The sequence below is a fragment of the Saccostrea cucullata genome, unplaced genomic scaffold, assembly GCF_032062105.1.
Source record: "Saccostrea cucullata isolate Sc308-1 unplaced genomic scaffold, CSIRO_AGI_Scuc_v1 ctg48, whole genome shotgun sequence".
Taxonomy (NCBI): domain Eukaryota; kingdom Metazoa; phylum Mollusca; class Bivalvia; order Ostreida; family Ostreidae; genus Saccostrea; species Saccostrea cuccullata.
In genome coordinates, this window is record NW_026930219.1 from 34,077 (window position 1) to 52,971 (window position 18,895).

Here is an 18,895-nt window from a genome sequence, read left to right on the forward strand (position 1 = left end):
TCCTCTGCCTCATTCTTTTGCCACTGCAAAACTCCACACTGAGCCTTGTACTTCAAATCTCAGGATATTCAAATCCCCTTTTGATCCTGTTCAATCATTAGCTGTGTCAGTATGAATGATAATGATTTCAACTGGAAATGTAACTTAATAATATGGCAAACAAAAATAAATGTCCCATGAGTTGGAATGTATCTAAAGTGGAGGGTAGATGTGCCTTCAAATAGCACAGAGACATACTAGTAAAGAACTTATTTACGTCTCTGAGTAGCACTATAAATCAACTGTTTCCCTTCAATACACTAGTAACACAACGACGAAAATATAACCAGAAGGCCATAAGTATTAACATTTTGTCAACTTTGTGTATGTTTTTTAGTTTCCCCATTCACACCAAACAGACCCTGTAAAACACAATATTTTGCGCGTTTACACCTTTCCGGAAGTTGCGTCGTTGTTGGTTCGACTATTAGGATTTGGTGATTTCGAAATAATTTTGGCAAACACAGGTTTGTATTAGTTAGTAACCTTGTAAGACTTTTGTTTATTTATTTTTATTGTAAAGAATGAAATGAAATTGTATAATCAAATCTAATAGTCTAATTATTTCGCCTTCCTATACTGTTGTCTGCTTCGGTTTGTTATATTAATCAGTGTTTGACAGGAATAAAGGCACTTATTTGATGTAAACATTTTGACCAGCGCCCATTTCTCATAATGCATAAATAGGCGAATAATGATTTTAAAAAATGGAATGGTTAGAATAATGTGTGAAATTCTATCCCCAATTTAAATAGTTATATTTCATCAAACAAATCACCTAAAAATATGAACTTGCACCGCGTAGAAAAAAAATGGGGGGGGGGGGGGTGTCTTTTATCTTTGTAATTCAGAGTGTTTTACCTTACTTTAAAATACGTAATATTATTCTTATTTACATAGTTGCCATGTACAGTACACCGATGAATAAATATATCTTACATTTGGTATGACTTTTAAAAATGAGTATTTGTGGTAACATAAGCAGGAAGGAACCCCCTACCTTATAATATTCTGCATCTGTAGTATGTAAATCCTGAGGAGCAAGTTCCTGTTGAATCAGATTACTGAATGGTTCATTTATTTCAGCACTAATACATTTGACATGATGCTTTAACTGTTAGTAAAAATTCTGTGGCATCTCAAAATTTATAGATGGAGAAACAGAATAGAAATTGTTGCAGTAGTTAATTTGTAAATTTTTATTCAAATAAAGAAAATATTTAAAATAATTCAAATAAAGAAATATCTGAGAGTTTCACAACATATATTAACTTGCAAATAATCAAATGCCATTTATTTTGCTTCGTATATGTAGAGAATGTTTCCCAAGTCACAAAAAGTAATTGTTGCAGTTTAATTTCAAACTGACAAGTTGCAAATAAAAGATGATGTAAATAATATTTGGTTCACTGTATTATGTGTTTCAGTCTGAACTAGCAGAGTAGTGAAAGAATTTTATTCTTGCAGGGTGAGCCATGGCTGAAAAAGGCTGTATAGCCGTATTAGTTGTGATCGGGGCTTTGGTAATTATGACAATAGCCCTGATAGCTACATCGCTAAAGAAGCTGGCCTCTGATGAAAGTAAGTCTTAGTACATTAATGGATTTTACGAGAAGCGCTGACTTTTACAGTTGACGAATTACTCTCACACTAGGACAGTGTATGGAAGCTCTTTTAAGATATAAATATTTTACCTCAACCTTTAATCATGTTAATTCAACGAAAACAACATGCTATTTTAAAGCACAGATAAGTTGTCCTTGAAGAAAACAGCAATCATCCTACCCTCAAATCCAGGCCTTGACATATAAGTGCCCCTAACGCCAGAACTATGACCACTAGAAAGGTTTTCTTATCCATTATCAATTCTGTACCTCCGTAGATGATACAGGTTTAAATGTCCAAGTAAACAGTCACTTCTCGTAAAAGTCCAATAGCAGGCCTTGAAAAGAGTTTCAGCATGCTAGCCTGAGTAAGAACGGTTCAAAGACTGGAAATAAGAAATAATTAAATATCACATTGTATACAGTAAAACACAGTTATAACGAACATGCTTATAATGAACTGATGCTTGTAACAGCAAAAAAAAAAAAAAAAAAAAAAACGTCGATCGTAATCTGTTAGAAAGCTTTCACACTCATTCACTAATCTCATTATTGTTTGGCTTTAATTTAATATAATGTGACATCAATCGTCTGTCGTTTGTTGTTTTCAAGTAAGCTATAACAAATTGCATTTATATAAACAAAGCATAATTTCCACGCATGTGGCATTATTGTGTTACCCGTTGTCCGTGTGTTTACAGGACGAACGGATTGTTAAGAAACAATAAAATATTTAACATGAAAGTATAATAAAATTAAATATCAGATTGTATGCAGTAAAACACAGTTATAAAACATTTTGCAGGACTAAAATATATGACATTCAGTAATTGGGAAGGCCAAAATGGTCAATCTCCATTTTTTGCCATTTCAGTTGAAGGGCCATTTTTAAAAATAACAAAGTGACAAACAAATAAGAAATATGAGTGAAAACACGTTTTTATTAACCAAATCTGACTTTTAACACATGCAATGCAGCGAATTTAAAGGAACTTGCTTAGAATATAACTAACCGGTATTTTGTGCTAAAATTACGACAGTTTTGGAAAGGGAACAGCCCTACAATACAAATGAATGAATTATTGTACCCCGTTTAACCTGGCTTTGAATTTGTTGTTTTATATTGAGCATTTAAAACGAAAGTAAAACAAAAAAGAAAGTCGTACTCAAAATATTTCCAAATAACATCGCTAAAAATTGAATGCGCACCTTGGCGCCATGAATGATTGATTTAATACGCCATTTTTCACTTCAATGCGACTATGGCGCGTGGCGCAAGCCCTTCCCAATCACTGGACATTAATGAATGTAACAAATTGCATTTATATGAATTTGCCCTGGTTGTTAAATAGTGAAATTATAAAATTACAGAAAGACCTAGGATCCTTTTGGCCTACAAATCCCTTGAGTTTTCTAAAAGAAGTTCACCTAAAAATCATTTATCCAGACCCATTGTACTGATATCACATCAGGGGACTAGGTTCAATAACTATCCTGTAAGATATACTGTTAATCTAATTTTAAATCAAGGGATGTTCTACATTATAAATCTTACAAATGCAGTTGTTTTGCTATGAGGCATCAGTATCTAATTTTGATACTTTATAATTTTACTTTTTCTTATATTGTTAAAAATTCTGGTGTCTGACAAATTAGATGAAGCTATAGACAGGAGTTGTATTATGGTATTCATATTTATCATTCATATCCACAAACTGACTTAAGTTAGAATACCCTGTAGAAGTTTCACTATTTTTACAAATGGCAAACTTATTTTGTTATACTGTATTTTAGTGCTTGAATAAGGACGGAGTTCAGATCAAACTGGACGTTACCTACCAGTACAAAGTACGCTCCGCAAATTTACGGACCGTCATTCTGAACTTCAGGAACTTCACAGGATACAAGACTGTCTTGACTTACGCTGGTTTGTATTAAATTATTGAGAAAAAAGAGAAGACATAGTGGAATTACTTCTGTTACAATGTTTAGGTTTTTACTGCATTTACACCTCCATTCAGCTTAATATACTTGCTCTTATACCTCTGTTTTTAGCTCACCTGAGCCAAAGGCTCAAGTGAGCTTTTCTGATCACATTTTGTCCGGCGTCCGTCTGTCTGTCTAGCTGTCTGTCTGTAAACTTTTCACATTTTTGACTTCTTCTCAAGAACTGCTTGGCCAATTTCAGCCAAACTTGCCACAAAGCATCCTTGGGTGAAGGGGATTCAAGTTTGTTCAAATGAAGGGCCATGCCCTAATTCAAGGGGAGATAATTGGGAATTATTGAAAATTTGGTGGTATCTTTTAAAAATCTTCTTCTCAAGAACCACTGTGCCAAGAAAAATGAAACTTATGTGGAAACATCCTAAGGTAGTGTAGATTCAAATTTGTACAAATCATGACCCCCAGGGGTAGGGCGGGGCCACAATGGCCGCCCAAAGTTTTACATTGAAATTTATAGGAAAATTCTTTAAAAATCTTCTTCTCAAGAATGACAAAGCCGTAATTGATCATATTCATATGGAAGCATCCTCAGGTAGTGTAGATTCAAGTTTGTTCAAATCATGACCCCCAGGGTAGGGCGGGGCCAAAATGGCCACCTAAAGTTTTACATTGAAATATATAGGAAAATTCTTTAAAAATCTTCTTCTCAAGAATAACAAAGCCATAATTGATCATATTTATATGGAAGCATCCTCAGGTAGTGTAGATTCAAGTTTGTTCAAATCATGACCCCCCAGGGGTAGGGCGGGGCCACAATGGCCACCCAAAGTTTTACATAGAAATATATAGGAAAATTCTTTAAAAATCTTCTTCTCAAGAATAACAAAGCCATAATTGATCATATTTTTTAGAAGGATGTATCTTCAGGTAGTGTAGATTCAAGTTTGTTCAAATCATTCTGGGGGTAGGGCGGGGCCACAATGGCCACCCAAAGTTTTACATAGAAATATATAGGAAAATTCTTTAAAAATCTTCTTCTCAAGAATAACAAAGCCATGATTGATCATATTCATATGGAAGCATCCTCAGGTAGTGTAGATTTAAGTTTGTTCAAATCATGACCCCCGGGGGTAGGGCGGGGCCACAAAGGCCAATCAAAGTTTTACATAGAAATATATAGGAAAATTCTTTAAAAATCATCTTATCAAGAATAGCAAATCCATGATTGGACATGGGACTACTTTTGGATATAAACTATTCAATAATAATCCAATTTCTGCTTTTTCCCAGCCACAGTGCTCAGGTGAGCGATGTGGCCCATGGGCCTCTTGTTACAATGATAGTTGCAACTGGAAAATCTTGCTTATGACTTATAGAAAAAGATAATATTTTTACAATTATATACAATGTTCCCACTTCACAGGTGAGGCAGCCCTTCATGAGTCCTGTAGCTACTTTAACACATCACAGTTCCAAAGTCAGAGAGCAGAGTTTCAGGAGTTTGTCCGAACCAAGATCATAGAGAGATATGATATCTTATATGCAGACATCACAGACTTACAGGTAAGTTATGAGGATGTTTGAATGTAAATCTCAAGATTAAATTTACATTTATGCATTAGAAATGAGTTGGTACAATTTATGCTGGTTTTCAATGATAATTTTGTTGTCTGTACTCTTTGACAAGGTGAGCAACATTGAGAGACTTTTGAGATATAGGACACTGATTGTGTAATATTTTGAGCCCTGATTCACTTTCTGACTTTGATACAATGACCCTTTATATGAAAATATTACCATTATACTGTATTGGCCCTGGATCAATTTTTTGTGCAGCAAAATATTGACCTTCTTTAATAATTTTATTTTTGGGTAGGTTGTGTTGTTAGGAATTGGGAGTGGGCTGGGTGGGGTCTGGAAATGATGAAAGTAGGGGTTTATGGGTAAAAATCATGACACCGGATCTTGTCAATAGTTATTTGACTGGGGGGTTATTTTCAGTCATATTGTACTCCTTAATTGTATAATTGACTTGACTAAACAACTCCTGCTATTATGATAATAATATTGTATGCAATAAAACCCCCAAAATTCATTTTAATATACTGACACGCAAAAGAAACGCAACCTCCAAATTTCGGTAGAATTTTTAATATTTCGTATAAATATATGGTTTAATGTTTACATCTTATAGAAGATACACATCTGCTCTACTAATTAGTGCATCAAGTTAGTCAGAGACCAGAGTAAAAAATGTCAAGGATGTAGAGGTGGAAACAATTGAACTTTTCCAGGTTTAATATCGAATATGCCCTCCATTAGCATTTGTTGAGATTCTGCGATGCATAGAGTTTGTTCACGGTTGATTTGTGTCATAGAATCACAGAAGTGCCTGACGCAAAGCGGGTAGGGTTTCTGGTGGATTTGGGCGCGTTTGAATGCGTCGATCCAACATGTCCCACACATGCTCAATAGGCGACAAATCAGGATTAAATTTACATTTTTGCATTAGAAAAAAGTGAACGTTGTGCTACATGACACCTTGCATTGTCTTGTTGGAAGATAAGGTTATTTCAATGACCACAGGTTGCAGAAATGTCAATGTACCGCTGAGCTGTCAAACTGCCTTCAATGAATATAAGCGGGTTTTGCGACCACAGCAGATCCCGCCCCACACCATAACGCTTCCACCACCGAACCTGTCACATTCCACCATGCAGTTGTTGGCATAACGTTCACCGCGTCGTCTAAAAAACACGCTGACGCCCATCTGAGCGGTAAAGCGTGAATTTTGACTCGTCAGTGAAGAGTACACGGCACCATCTTTGCATTGAAAACGCTGGACGGTGTCGATGCAACCTTTCTGACGTCACGCCGATGACGATTAAGAGGCATTCCCACTGCAACGCGACACCCTTTATATGAAAATAAGACCATTACACTGACTTCGTCCCAGGTGTCTCATTTTTTTTGTGCAGTTTTAAACCGGTTGCGCAAGTGCTGCAACTTTATAATTTCATTTTTCGAGGGCGATCAGCAGTTGTACCAGTTTGTTTAGGCGTTTGTACAGACGAGATATTGTGCTTTTGTGGACATTCAGTATTCTTGCAACATCTCTTTGGGTGTTTCCAGCCATCAGTAACTGTACTGCCCTATTACACGCATTGTTTGAGAGCCTAGGCATACTTACTGCAGTCCAAAAAACAAATTTTAATGTCGAACTATTCTTACCAGATACATGAAGAATAACAAAAATGTAGTTATTTGATCCGTGCACGTGGGGTATTTATCGATGCCTCGCTGACACGAAAACGTGTAGTGTCACCGAGTTTTATAACATTGCTTGAAAACAAATCCCTTGATTAAAAATTGCTGACAATAAATCATAAAAAGTAAAAAATAATCGTATTTAAATTCATTTGTAGTATATATCTGAATTGTAATGGAATGGTATTCAAAGCTTTCTGTTCAAAAAAGTAATAGAAAAGTTTAAGTAGTGTAATACTTTGATGCCAATTGCATGACATCTGGGGAGAATCAGTGATTTTAAATTTATATTTTTCCATCACAGGTAGCCCTTAATGAGAGGCCAAGGTTACTGACAGAGGCAGAAACGGAAAAACGTGAAGCGGAAACTCAGGCGGAAATCATCAAAGACAAGGCAGAATCAGACGCCAGAATTCTGAACAATAGGTATATTTATTTGGAGATTCATTAAAGTACATTATAGATTTGAAGTCATTTGCCACTTTTTTTCCAATTAAGGGAATGTTTGGTCAAAATTTTATTTTCTTTGCATAAAACCTCACCTCTAATATAAAGAGGAAAGCAGGATCTTATATCAGTTTGACTGGATAGTTGCAGAGAGTAAAAATCATTGCATAAAAAGTACTGTGCTAAGCTAATTTGGGCATAATTTATTATTAGAGCGAGAAAAAATATCCATTTAAGAGACATTTAACCTTTTAATAAATCTCAGAATGATGTTTGAGACTACTGGAAAGAGTTTATATCTGGTCTTGAAAGAAGAGTTATCTATCCTTTAACATTGTGCAGAGATAGTGTTTTCTAATGAGGTTTTGTTAGAAAAATGAAAATTCAGTTGATTGCATTTTGATAATACATGTATTATAATCAATATTATAAATTTTCACCATATCTGACTTTTTTCAGGGCCAAAACTGAAGCGGAGGCCATTTTGACTCAGTACCAGAAGGAGGCTGAGGCCTATAAGCAGATCATTGAGGCCTCTGGCCTCGGTTTCACAGTTGAGGGCTTCATCTCCTACCTCGGGGTCAGAGTCATTGCTGACGCCAAGAACCCGGTGTACATTGGACTTCAGAGTCCAGCCAAATCAGCTTATCCTTAATTACCTAATTAGGACCTTAGAGCCCAGCCAAGTCATCTTAGTATTAACCAGTAATTAGGTCATTCATACAAGAAATGCTCAATTTAATTTAAATTCTGATTTTTCAACTTGATGCAATGAGAGGTTAGTCTAAACCTTTTTTTCTAATATTAATATTTTTCCATTTTTATTAGCATTGGCGTACCTATTGCTATCTTTCTTAATTCCATATTTTCCTAAGGGTCTGAAGATACTTGTATACTTTAGAAGTACAGTATTAATATGATTCTTAATAATGTAAACCAACATTTATTTGTGTGCAAGAAATTTTCGCGAAGTTCGCGAGAGCCTCGTCATCGCGAATATTTCTCGCCGCGAACCGATTCTTAAAGTGTATGTGTCTATTAACAACAGATCCAGAAAGGCTTGTTCGCGAAAATTAATCATTGCAAACTAGTTTATCCCTGGTAAATAGCGAAATAAATTCATCGCGAGTGAAAGTTGGTTTACAGTAGTAAAATAAATATGCACTTGGTACAGCAACGAATTACTGAGGGTGATATTTTTGGCAGTATTTTGCCAGATGTTTCAAATTATTTTAAAACTTTGTAGTTCCCCGCCAAAGCTACATTTGTCAAACCAGTATGGTTGTTATTAAAAATTTAATTAAAAAAAAAATAAGGAGAAGAAAATGGATACAATTTTATTGATTTTAATATGACAAGAAATGTTTTAGTTGCCATTGATGGAGAAATACATATGTTAAGATTGTTTACGTTTGCTAGTCACATGAACAGTGTAAAGAGTAATTGAGGTAATGCTATTTTTACTAGAGGAGAATTGAAGGTTGGCTTCAATATTAAAAATATTTTTTTACCTCCTGGTGTGAACGGGTATTTCTTGTGTATATGAAACTATTTCTGTTGTGTTTGTTATGATGTGCTTTTAAGAAATTATTTTTGCTATGATGTATTTGATTCATATTTCTGAAGTATAATTGGAAAATTGTACTATTGATAGTAGCAAAGATTTGTCAAACAAAAGGTTTTGATTTTTGTGTGTGAAATCTCTTCCTTTTTTGATTTGATATTTTTTAAATTTTTTTTGTACATTTGATCTTGATATAAAAACATTAAAATAAAAGTGCAAAGTTTACACATCGATAAATTCTGAAAAAAAGAATGTTTATGTTGTACTTTTTTGCTTTATACATGTAAAAAATGAAATATATATACTTTTTAGCTCACCTGAGCCAAAGACTCGAATGAGCCATTTCTATCAATGTTTGTTTGTTGTCTGTCTTCCTTTCTATTCGTCTAATTGTCTTGTAACTATATAAGCATTTGCAACCTTGTTTTCCTAATCATAAGGTCAATTTCAACCAAATTTGTTATTCTTGTGTAAAACAGTTTCCAATTCCTTAAAATAAATGCTCTCACCTCTTCTCAGGAGGAATAATTAAAAAAAAAAAGTGAAAAAAAATTGAATTTAATCTTTTCAAGAACTAAAGAACCATTGGACCAGGAATGAAACATTTCAAAGGAAAGGAATGAGTGTACATTCTATTGCATAACAATTATTTCCACAGAGTTTGAACATGACAACAATAGGGGTTCAAGGGTTTTAAATTGTGGTACTAAATCTGAGAATATCTCACGAGTTTGTAAATGAGATGAGCATTGTGGGTCCCTTATCTCCTGAATGCTGCATTAAATACTCTGCTTGTTTTGTGCAATGAGGTACTAGCTGTTATAATCCAATTGTATCTTTATGTGACCTCTGACTTGTTTTGTAGCAAAGAACTTTGTGTATTGTATTGCCAATTTACTATTAATCCCTGTGCATTTTGACTCAACTTTTCAAACATGGCCTTGTATCAACTTACAAATTTTTACTTTTATAATGTTACATGTATATTGGACTTCTTTCCTTTATGTTATTTTTTGTACCATTATCTGTATATTGTTTAACTCCATTATAAATGTTATTTATTGTTGACTTGTTAACCATACTTGATATACTGTAAACTAATGTTCCTGTCTGATAATAAATGTCCCAGTCATTGTCACTATATCTTATTTCAAATTTTTTTTATTGGCATTAGTAGCAACCATTCAACCTTTTTTGTACATTCCTGAACATCTCCGTAATGGGCCATATTTTTAAATACATACACAGAAAATATTGACCTTTATTTACCAGACCAAGAAATTTTTCAAGGAAAAATTTTTTTCTGTGCTTCCAAAATTTATGTATTTGTTGAGTTCTTGCTGATTTAGCTCACTTGGGCCACAGGTCCTAAGGTGACAACCATGTGTTGGTGTAGCCAAAGTCTGATGGTCAGCATCAAATAGAACCTTGATGATTTGTTGGTATGGAGACTGAAGACCGACTGTTTGTTTCTTATGAAGCACACCATGCAAAAGTGGGGTGGTACTGCATAGTAAAAACTGATATGTAGCAAACTCACCATCAATGATGTCACAATGTGTTCTCCAGTTTTCAAGAATTGAGGGTTAGTCCTCACATACAATGGCTTTTGGTCATTGCTTGCACCATATTAGAGTTAAGTCTTCACATAATGCTTGACTGTCAAGGATTAGTCTTTGAATACAATTGACTGACTTTGACAATGCTTGCACCTGAGATATGTGTTTATCCTTGTACACCACTAGACTGCTATGGATTAGTCATCACTCTCTACAGAACTGATAATGGGATAGCTTTGCAGTTTGCACCCATCAGAGAATCTTGCTTACTATTTGACTGAACAGGGTTAATCTTGCACCAAAGATATAAAAGATGCACAATATTTGAGTGATTAGTCTGGCACACTGGCAGTCTGGCCACAAAATATACTAGTACTTAGGTCAGATGTTGCACTGTTTAAGTGATTAGGATTTCCCTTGCACTCACCAGAGATTGGGGTTAGTGTTGCACTCACTTAGAAAGTAGAGTTCATGAATTTAAAAAGAGGTGCTATCGTCATACGTAGTTACTTAAAATCATTGGACATTTGCGAGGCAGCAATTCTGGACTTTGGCACACTAGTACAGAACATATGGCATGAATCAACATCAGTGATTGAACCATCAGGGTACGTTTGGTTCTCAAGTCACCATTATTTGGCACAGACCATCAACCATAACCATTTGGCTTTTGAGTCGTATAAACTATATTATGGGAACAAAGTATGAAAAAGTAACAATAGTAAATACTTTGATTTTTTGATTTACTATAAAACTTTACTTTAGATCTTCTTTTTTAAAAGATTTAGTTTACATTCTGCGTTAATCTCTTCATAAAACAATCCCAGTTTATTACATCTTGCGTTTAATTTCTATTACATTTCGCGTTGTAACAATACACTATTGAGCCGTATGAGGTATCACGAAACTCTACCTCGGGGTCAAGATTTACATCCCATAGTACAAGTCCAGTTCCCTCGGCAGTGTTTCAATATTTCACATCAAGGAAAATAATTGATACCTTCAACCACAGGAAACCCCATATACGTATCTTTATAATAATTATTATCACTGTGGTAATTTTTGATCCCCAAGTCGATAACGTGCGGGGACGAACCAAAACACTGGAAATCGAATCCGAATTAGGTGTGGTAACACAGATTTTTAGTCGATCTTTAACCGTATTTCCAAGAGAAAAATGTAACATTATCTTAAGTAATATTAAAACACCTATGATGATGTGTAATATATCTACCAAACTCCATAGTTTTTACTTAACCATTAATTAATATAAATCTAATAAAGAGGACCAAAGTTAATCAGTATCTTGTTTTCCGTCAATGCCTGAGAGTCAAAACAAATTATAGACCTAATGGCTTCAGGCAATTCTGACCGATACAAATTGTACATAGGCTTTCCAATGTTTTTCGTTAATCTGATGGCCCTGTTTCTGCTGGTAAAGAGTACAAAACTGTCTTTCAAAATTAGAATTCTCTCCATAAATTTGTGTATAGCGGACACTTTGACATGCGTGTTTCTGAGTTTTCCGACTTATTCCTACAAATATGTTTTTGGAAGTGATCTGAAGAACTTTTTCGTGCTCCTTTCGTCCACGGCGGCCTTTTTGACCATCACTCTGTTTAATCTGGACCGTTTTCTTGCATTCAAAACAACGATCTTTTACCACAGGTATCTGTCCAAACAGAAAATAAAAGCATCATGCTTTGTCCCATGGATCGTGGCGGTTTTGCTTTCATATTCTCAATACTGCATTTTTGTTGGTGGAAATCAATGCTCACAGGAACCATCTACCGTAAAACGGAACACAATTATCATTGGCTATATACGGCTAGTGCTATTTTTGACAAACGTTGTGTTTTTCGGTGCAAGTCTGCATCATATCAAATTCAGACTTAGAACAATGGCCGACCACTATAAATGCATGAATCAAACCAAAACCTTCTTGAAGATATCAGCGATTACGGGTACGTTTCTGGTTCTGTTTACCCCAGGAATGGTATGGACACTTTTTAAACCATATATTACTGACCCCAAAGTAATCTTCCTTGTCGATATGGTGTCTGGGTTTTGTTTTTCTGCCTCGTTCATTATGGATCCAATCTGGTACGTTTTGCGTTTCCGAGATTGCCGATATCAACTTCAACTTCTACCTTATGTTTTCAACAAGAAGAAACGAGAGAAAATAATGAAACTGAGGAATGAACAATATGCTACATACCAAATCAGCAGTAGTTCAAGCTAAGAAATGTCCCCAGTAGTTCTAACTACTTACTTTCAAGAACTTTTAAATGTATTTGCATTTTTGAATATTGTTTGTTTGTTTAACGTTCTTTCGAAAATTTCTCTCTCATATTGAGAGGCCAATACATGTATTTGCCGATAGACCCTACACTCTTAAAACATGTAGAAATCAATTGGTAAGTTCAATTTTGCAACGTTTTCAATTTAAACATGCTATCAAATGCTTGTAAACGTTCATTGTAAATTTAGGCATTTTTTATTACGCATTTGAGATGTAGATATCAATTGGTGAGTTCAATTATGAAAGATTTTGATTTGAAAATACTAATATGCTTTAATGCTCGTAATCGTGAATCTAAAATTTAAGTTACATCTAAATAAGCTAGAAGCAAAGCTTTATGATAAACGGAATGACTTCAACTTTTCAATCATCAGCATCCCTTACTTATGTAGCAATATACCCTTATCACCGGCATATGGGGTTAATGTTCCTCATTTAATTCAAAACGCAAGAGCATGCCCTACGGATGAACAATTTCTAAAAAAAAAAAAAGCAAGCTACTGACATACAAGTTGATAAAACAAGGATATCAACAGTCTCGTTTGAAGTTTTATGGTGGATACAATGATCAACAAATTACAACCTATTATTAAGTCAAATGCTAACTGACATTTTCATACTAATTGTATTGCCATTATTCATTCACACCAAATTTTCGACGGATTTTTCCACGTGTGGATTTTTTCTGATCATAACAAGGAACACACTGTGTGTGTGTGTGTGACTGATCGATAGAGGATGGTCAGTCCATCATGGTACCTAATCTCACTTCTGATCTTTTTGGAGGTCCATGTTTGCTCTGCTTCAGATAACAAACAAAAGGTGAGCTATATTCATTGCTTGATGAGATTCAATTGTAAAAAATATGAACCATGTACTATAAGGGATTTACAAATTATTTTTATTATATACTAAAAGGCCAAAAAATGTTAAAATCTGAGGAAAAAAATATTAAATACTATTACTCCTGTCGCCCTTATATTCATAAATTAATTATTTTATAATTATATATAGATAAATTGAATAAAATATATAGTGCAAATACAAAGGAAATATGCAACTATAGAAAATGTATAAATTGTAAACTGAAATACTTGTTTCAAATATTGTGATTACCCTTACCTATTATTCTTAAAATGGTGTTCATGTAAGATGCATTGTGAATTGTATTTATCTACATTAAATATACCTGTGAGATTTACATTTCTTGTTTTAAAACGTAATTATTTGAACACGATTGTCACGTAAATTATCCAAATTATAGCTCAAATACAAGTTTTTAAAAACCTCCAGACAACTTTTAGAAAAAATATATTTAACTCAACTTTTGTTGTCTGCAAGATATATTGGATACTGAGTAGTACACATTCAATATCAACAGGAAGTTAAATGCTTTTGATACAGCAAACGAGTCAAGACACGTATCTCTTTATGAAGAATATGTCCATACATTTCTTGTAATTATTTCCTTAAAGCAAATGTAATTTAAGATAAATGCTGGAAAGACAGGAAGTGCTACCAGGTTTTTACAAAGCACATGTATATAAAATACTTAGAAATTGTAAGTTTAAATAAACACAAGGCAATATAAACAATATTCTAAGAGTTTATGTTTAGTTTACTGGTAAGGAATCTATCAGCTATAAAAATAAATTCGACAGATTACGCAAGGCATGTTTGAATATGAGAAAAAAACCCAAAGTATTCTCGATACAAGGAATGCTAAGTTTAATTTAAATCTTGATTTTCCAACTTGATCCTATGAGAGATTATTCTAAACCTTTTTTTTTAGCATGAACATTTTCCCTTTTTTATTAGCATTGGCTTACCTATTGCTATCTTTCTTAATTCCATATTTTCCTAAGGTTCTGAAGATATTTTTTTCTTTATATTTACATTTGCAAATGTTTTCCCTTATATAACACTATTTGAACAAGGCGTTTTTACATCTCCGTAAAACACGTTCGTCATATGACCATAAATTGATTGTTAGTCGTAAGCGATCTACGTAATTTCATGGTAACGTCATAAGCGATCGATGTTATCAACACATTCAATTTATACCATTGAGTTTTGAAAAAAAAAACTTAATAGATTTCAAACTTTACTTAAGTACCTTACTATCTGTAATAAATCAGTCAAAAATGTAAATATAAGTAATAAGGTATCATTTTTTTTAGTTTTATTGGGATGCAAAACGGGTTGGCACATGATCAAATCTTCTATAAAGCCCTTCTACCTTATTTCTTAAAAAAGTACAGTATTAAAAGGATTCTTAATAGTATACATAAATTAAATACGCACTTGATACAGCAACGAATTACTGAGGGTGATATTTTTGGGAGTATTTTGTTGGATGTTTCAAATTAAGTTAAAACGCTGTATTTCCCCGCTAAAGCTACATTTATCAACCCAGTATGATTGTCATTAAAAACTTAATTAAAAAAGATAACGAGAAGAAAATGGATACAATTTTATTGATTTTAATATGACAGGAAATGTTTTAGTGCCATTGAGAGAGAAATACATGTGTTAAGATTGTTTACATTTGCTAGTCACATGAACAGTGTAAAGAGTAATTGAGGTAATGCTATTTTTACTAAAGGAGAATTGAAGGGTGGCTTCAATATTGAAAATACTTTTTTACCTCATGTTGTGAACGGGTAATTCTTGTGTATATGTGCATATGAAATTATTACTGTTGTGTTTGTTATGATGTGCTTTTAAGAAATTATTTTTGCTGTGATGTATTTAATTCATATTTCAGAAGTATAATAGAAAAATTATATTATTGATAGTGGCAAAGTTTTGTCAAACAAATGTTTTGATTTATGTGTTTGAAATCTCTTCCTTTTTTGATTTGATCTTTTTTTAATTTATTTGAAATAGATGTACATTTCTTTCTATCCAAAATTTACTGTTTTGTCCTTTGATATAAAACACATTCATTATTCCTCATGGTTTCTTTTTATGAAAGGGCTTTCTTTTTTGGCACAGACTTGCAACAGCAAATATGCACTGTAGATTGCTTCTGTAATGTAGTTTACACTGCTCTTTTGGAAATATATGTACTTTTTTTGCTTTAAACCTTTAAAAATTGAAATATATAAACTTTTTAGTTCACCTGAGCCAACGACTTGGATGAGCCATTTCTATCAATGTTTGTTTGTTGTCTGTCTTCCTTTCTATTTGTCTAATTGTCTTGTAACTATAAGCATATGCAACCTTGTTTTCCTAATCATTCTTTCAATTTCAACCAAATTTGTTATTCTTGTGTAAAACAGTTTCCAATTCCTTAAAATAAATGCTCTCACCTCTTCTCAGGAGGAATAATTTTAAAGAAAAGTGAAAAAAAATTGAATTTAACCTTTTCAAGAACTAAAAAACCATTGGACCAGGAATGAAACAGTTCAAAGGAAAGGAATGAGTGTACATTCTATTGCATTACAATTATTTCCACAGAGTTTGAACATGACAACAGTAGGGGTTCAAGGGTTTTAAATTGTGGTACTAAGTCTGAGAATATCTTGCGAGTTTGTAAATGAGATGAGCATTGTGGGTCCCTTATCTCCTGAACGCCGCATTAAATACTCTGCCTGTTTTGTGCAATGAGGTACTAGCTGTTATAATCCAATTGTATCTTTATTTGACTACTGACTTGTTTTGTAGCAAAGAACATTTTGTAATTTATTGCCAAATTTACTATTAATCCCTGTGCATTTTGACTCAACTTTTCAAACATGACCTTGTATCAACTTACAAATTTTTACTTTTATAATGTTACATGTATATTGGACTTCTTTCCTTTATGTTATTTTTTTGTACCATTATCTGTATATTGTTTAACTCCATTATAAATGTTATTTATTGTTGACTTGTTAACCATACTTAGTATACTGTAAACTAATGTTCCTGTCTGATAATAAATGTCCCAGTCATTGTCACTATATCTTATTTCAAAAAATTTTTTATTGGCATTAGTAGCAACCATTCAACCTTTTTCGTGCATTCCTGAACATCTCCGTAATGGGCCATATTTTTAAATACATACACAGAAAATATTGACCTTTATTTACCAGACCAAGAAATTTTTCAAGGAAAAATATTTTTCTGTGCTTCCAACATTTATGCATTTGTTGAGTTCTTGGTGATTAACCTCACTTGGGCCACAGGTCCTAAGGTGACAACCATGTGTTGGTGTAGCCAAAGTCTGATGGTCAGCATCAAATAGAACCTTGATGATTTGTTGGTATGGAGACTGAAGACCGACTGTTTGTTTCCTATGAAGCACACCATGCAAATGTGGGGTGTTACTGCATAGCAAAAACTGATATGTAGCAAACTCACCATCAATGTTGTCACAACGTGTTCTCCAGTTTTCAAGAATTTAGGGTTAGTCCTCACATACAACATGTACAATGGCTGATTTTGGTCAGTGCTTGCACCATATTAGAGTTAAGTCTTCACATAATGCTTGACTGTCAAGGATTAATTTTTAAATACAATTGACTGACTTTGGCAATGCTTGCACCTGAGATATGTGTTTATCCTTGTACACCACTAGACTGCTATGGATTAGTCCTCACTCTGTACAGAACTGATAATGATATAGCTTTGCACCCAACAGAGAACCTTGCTTACTATTTGACTGAACAGGGTTAATCTTGCACCAAAGAGATAAAAGATGCACACTAATTGAGTGATTAGTCTGGCACACTGGCAGTCTGGCCACAAATTATACTAGTACTTAGGTCAGGTGTTGCACTGTTTAAGTGATTATGGTTAGTCTTGCACTCACCAGAGATTGGGGTTGTTGTTGAACCCACTCAGAAAGTAGAGTTAGTGTATTTTAAAAAGAGGTGCTATCGTCATACGTAGTTATTTAAAATCATTGGACATTTGCGTGGCAGCAATTCTGGACTTTGGCATATTAGTACAGAACATATGACATGAATCAACATCAGTGATTGAACCATCAGGTTACGTTTGGTTGTCAAACCACCATTGTTTGGCACAGACCATCAAAAATAACCATTTGGCTTCAAAGTTCTTTAAAATATAGTATTATGGAAACAAAGTATTAAAAAGTAATAATAGTAGATACTTTGATTCTTTGATTTACTATAAAACTTTACTTTAGATCTTTTTTTAAAGATTTAGTTTACATTCTGCGTTAATCTCTTCATAAAACAATCCCAGTTTATTACATCTTGCGTTTCTATTACATTTCGCGTTGTAACAATACACTATTCAGCCGTATGAGGTATCACGAAACTCTATCTCGGGGTCAACATACACATTCAATAGTACAAGTCCAGTTCCCTCGGCAGTGTTTCAATATTTCACATCAGAGAAAATAATTGATACCTTCAACCACAGGATGCCCCATATACGTATCTTTATAATAATTATTATCACTGTGGTAATTTTTGATCCCCAAGTCGATAACGTGCGGGGACGAACCAAAACATTGGAAATCGAATCCGAATTAGGTGTGGTGACACAGAGTTTTAGCCGATCTTTAACCGTATTTCCAAGAGAAAAATGTAACATTATCTTAAGTAATATTAAAACACCTATGATGATGTGTAATATATCTACCAAACTCCATAGTTGTTACTTAACCATTAATTAATTGTTTTCCGTCGATGCCTGAGAGTCGAAACAAATTATAGACCTAATGGCTTCAGGCAATTCTGACCGATACAAATTGTACATAGGCTTTCCAATGTTTTTCGTTAATCTGTTGGCACTGTTTCTGCTGGTAAAGAGTACAAAACTGTCTTTCAAAATTAGAATTCTCTCCATAAATTTGTGTATAGCGGAAACTTTGACATGCGTGTTTCTGAGTTTTCCGACTTATTCCTACAGATATGTTTTTGGAAGTGATCTGAAGAACTTTTTCGTGCTTCTTTCGTCTACGGCGGCCTTTTTGATCATCTCTCTGTTTAATCTGGACCGTTTTCTTGTATTCAAAACAACAATCTTTTACCACAGGTATCTGTCCAAACAGAAAATAAAAGCATCCTGCTTTGTCCCATGGATCGTGGCGGTTGTACTTTCATATTCTCAATACTGCAATTTTGTTGGTGGAAATATATGCTCACAGGAACCATCTACCGTAAAACGGAACACAATTATCATTGGCTATATACGGCTGGTGCTCTTT

The 18,895-nt window shown here is 33.9% G+C and overlaps 1 protein-coding gene across 1 annotated transcript; it reads left to right on the forward strand.

Annotated features, from left to right (window-relative positions):
• Nucleotides 1-455: 455 nt before the first annotated feature.
• LOC134283276 (uncharacterized) lies at nucleotides 456-9,034 on the forward strand. The gene is made up of 8 exons (XM_062765719.1): nucleotides 456-506; nucleotides 1,507-1,620; nucleotides 3,015-3,139; nucleotides 3,438-3,570; nucleotides 5,011-5,150; nucleotides 5,275-5,316; nucleotides 7,159-7,280; nucleotides 7,761-9,034. Exons 2-8 carry the CDS (start codon nucleotides 1,515-1,517, stop codon nucleotides 7,954-7,956), a joined length of 864 nt encoding a protein of 287 aa, XP_062621703.1. The 5' UTR covers nucleotides 456-506; nucleotides 1,507-1,514; the 3' UTR covers nucleotides 7,957-9,034.
• The last annotated feature ends 9,861 nt before the right edge of the window (nucleotides 9,035-18,895 follow it).

Excerpts from the sequence above, each read along its gene's own strand:
- LOC134283276 (XM_062765719.1), top strand. The coding sequence starts at position 1,515 with ATGGCTGAAAAAGGCTGTATAGCCGTATTAGTTGTGATCGGGGCTTTG. Across the intron at positions 3,140-3,437 it reads CTAGGTTCAATAACTATCCT|TGCTTGAATAAGGACGGAGT; the intron begins GTAAGATATACT and ends ACTGTATTTTAG. Across the intron at positions 3,571-5,010 it reads GACTGTCTTGACTTACGCTG|GTGAGGCAGCCCTTCATGAG; the intron begins GTTTGTATTAAA and ends CCCACTTCACAG.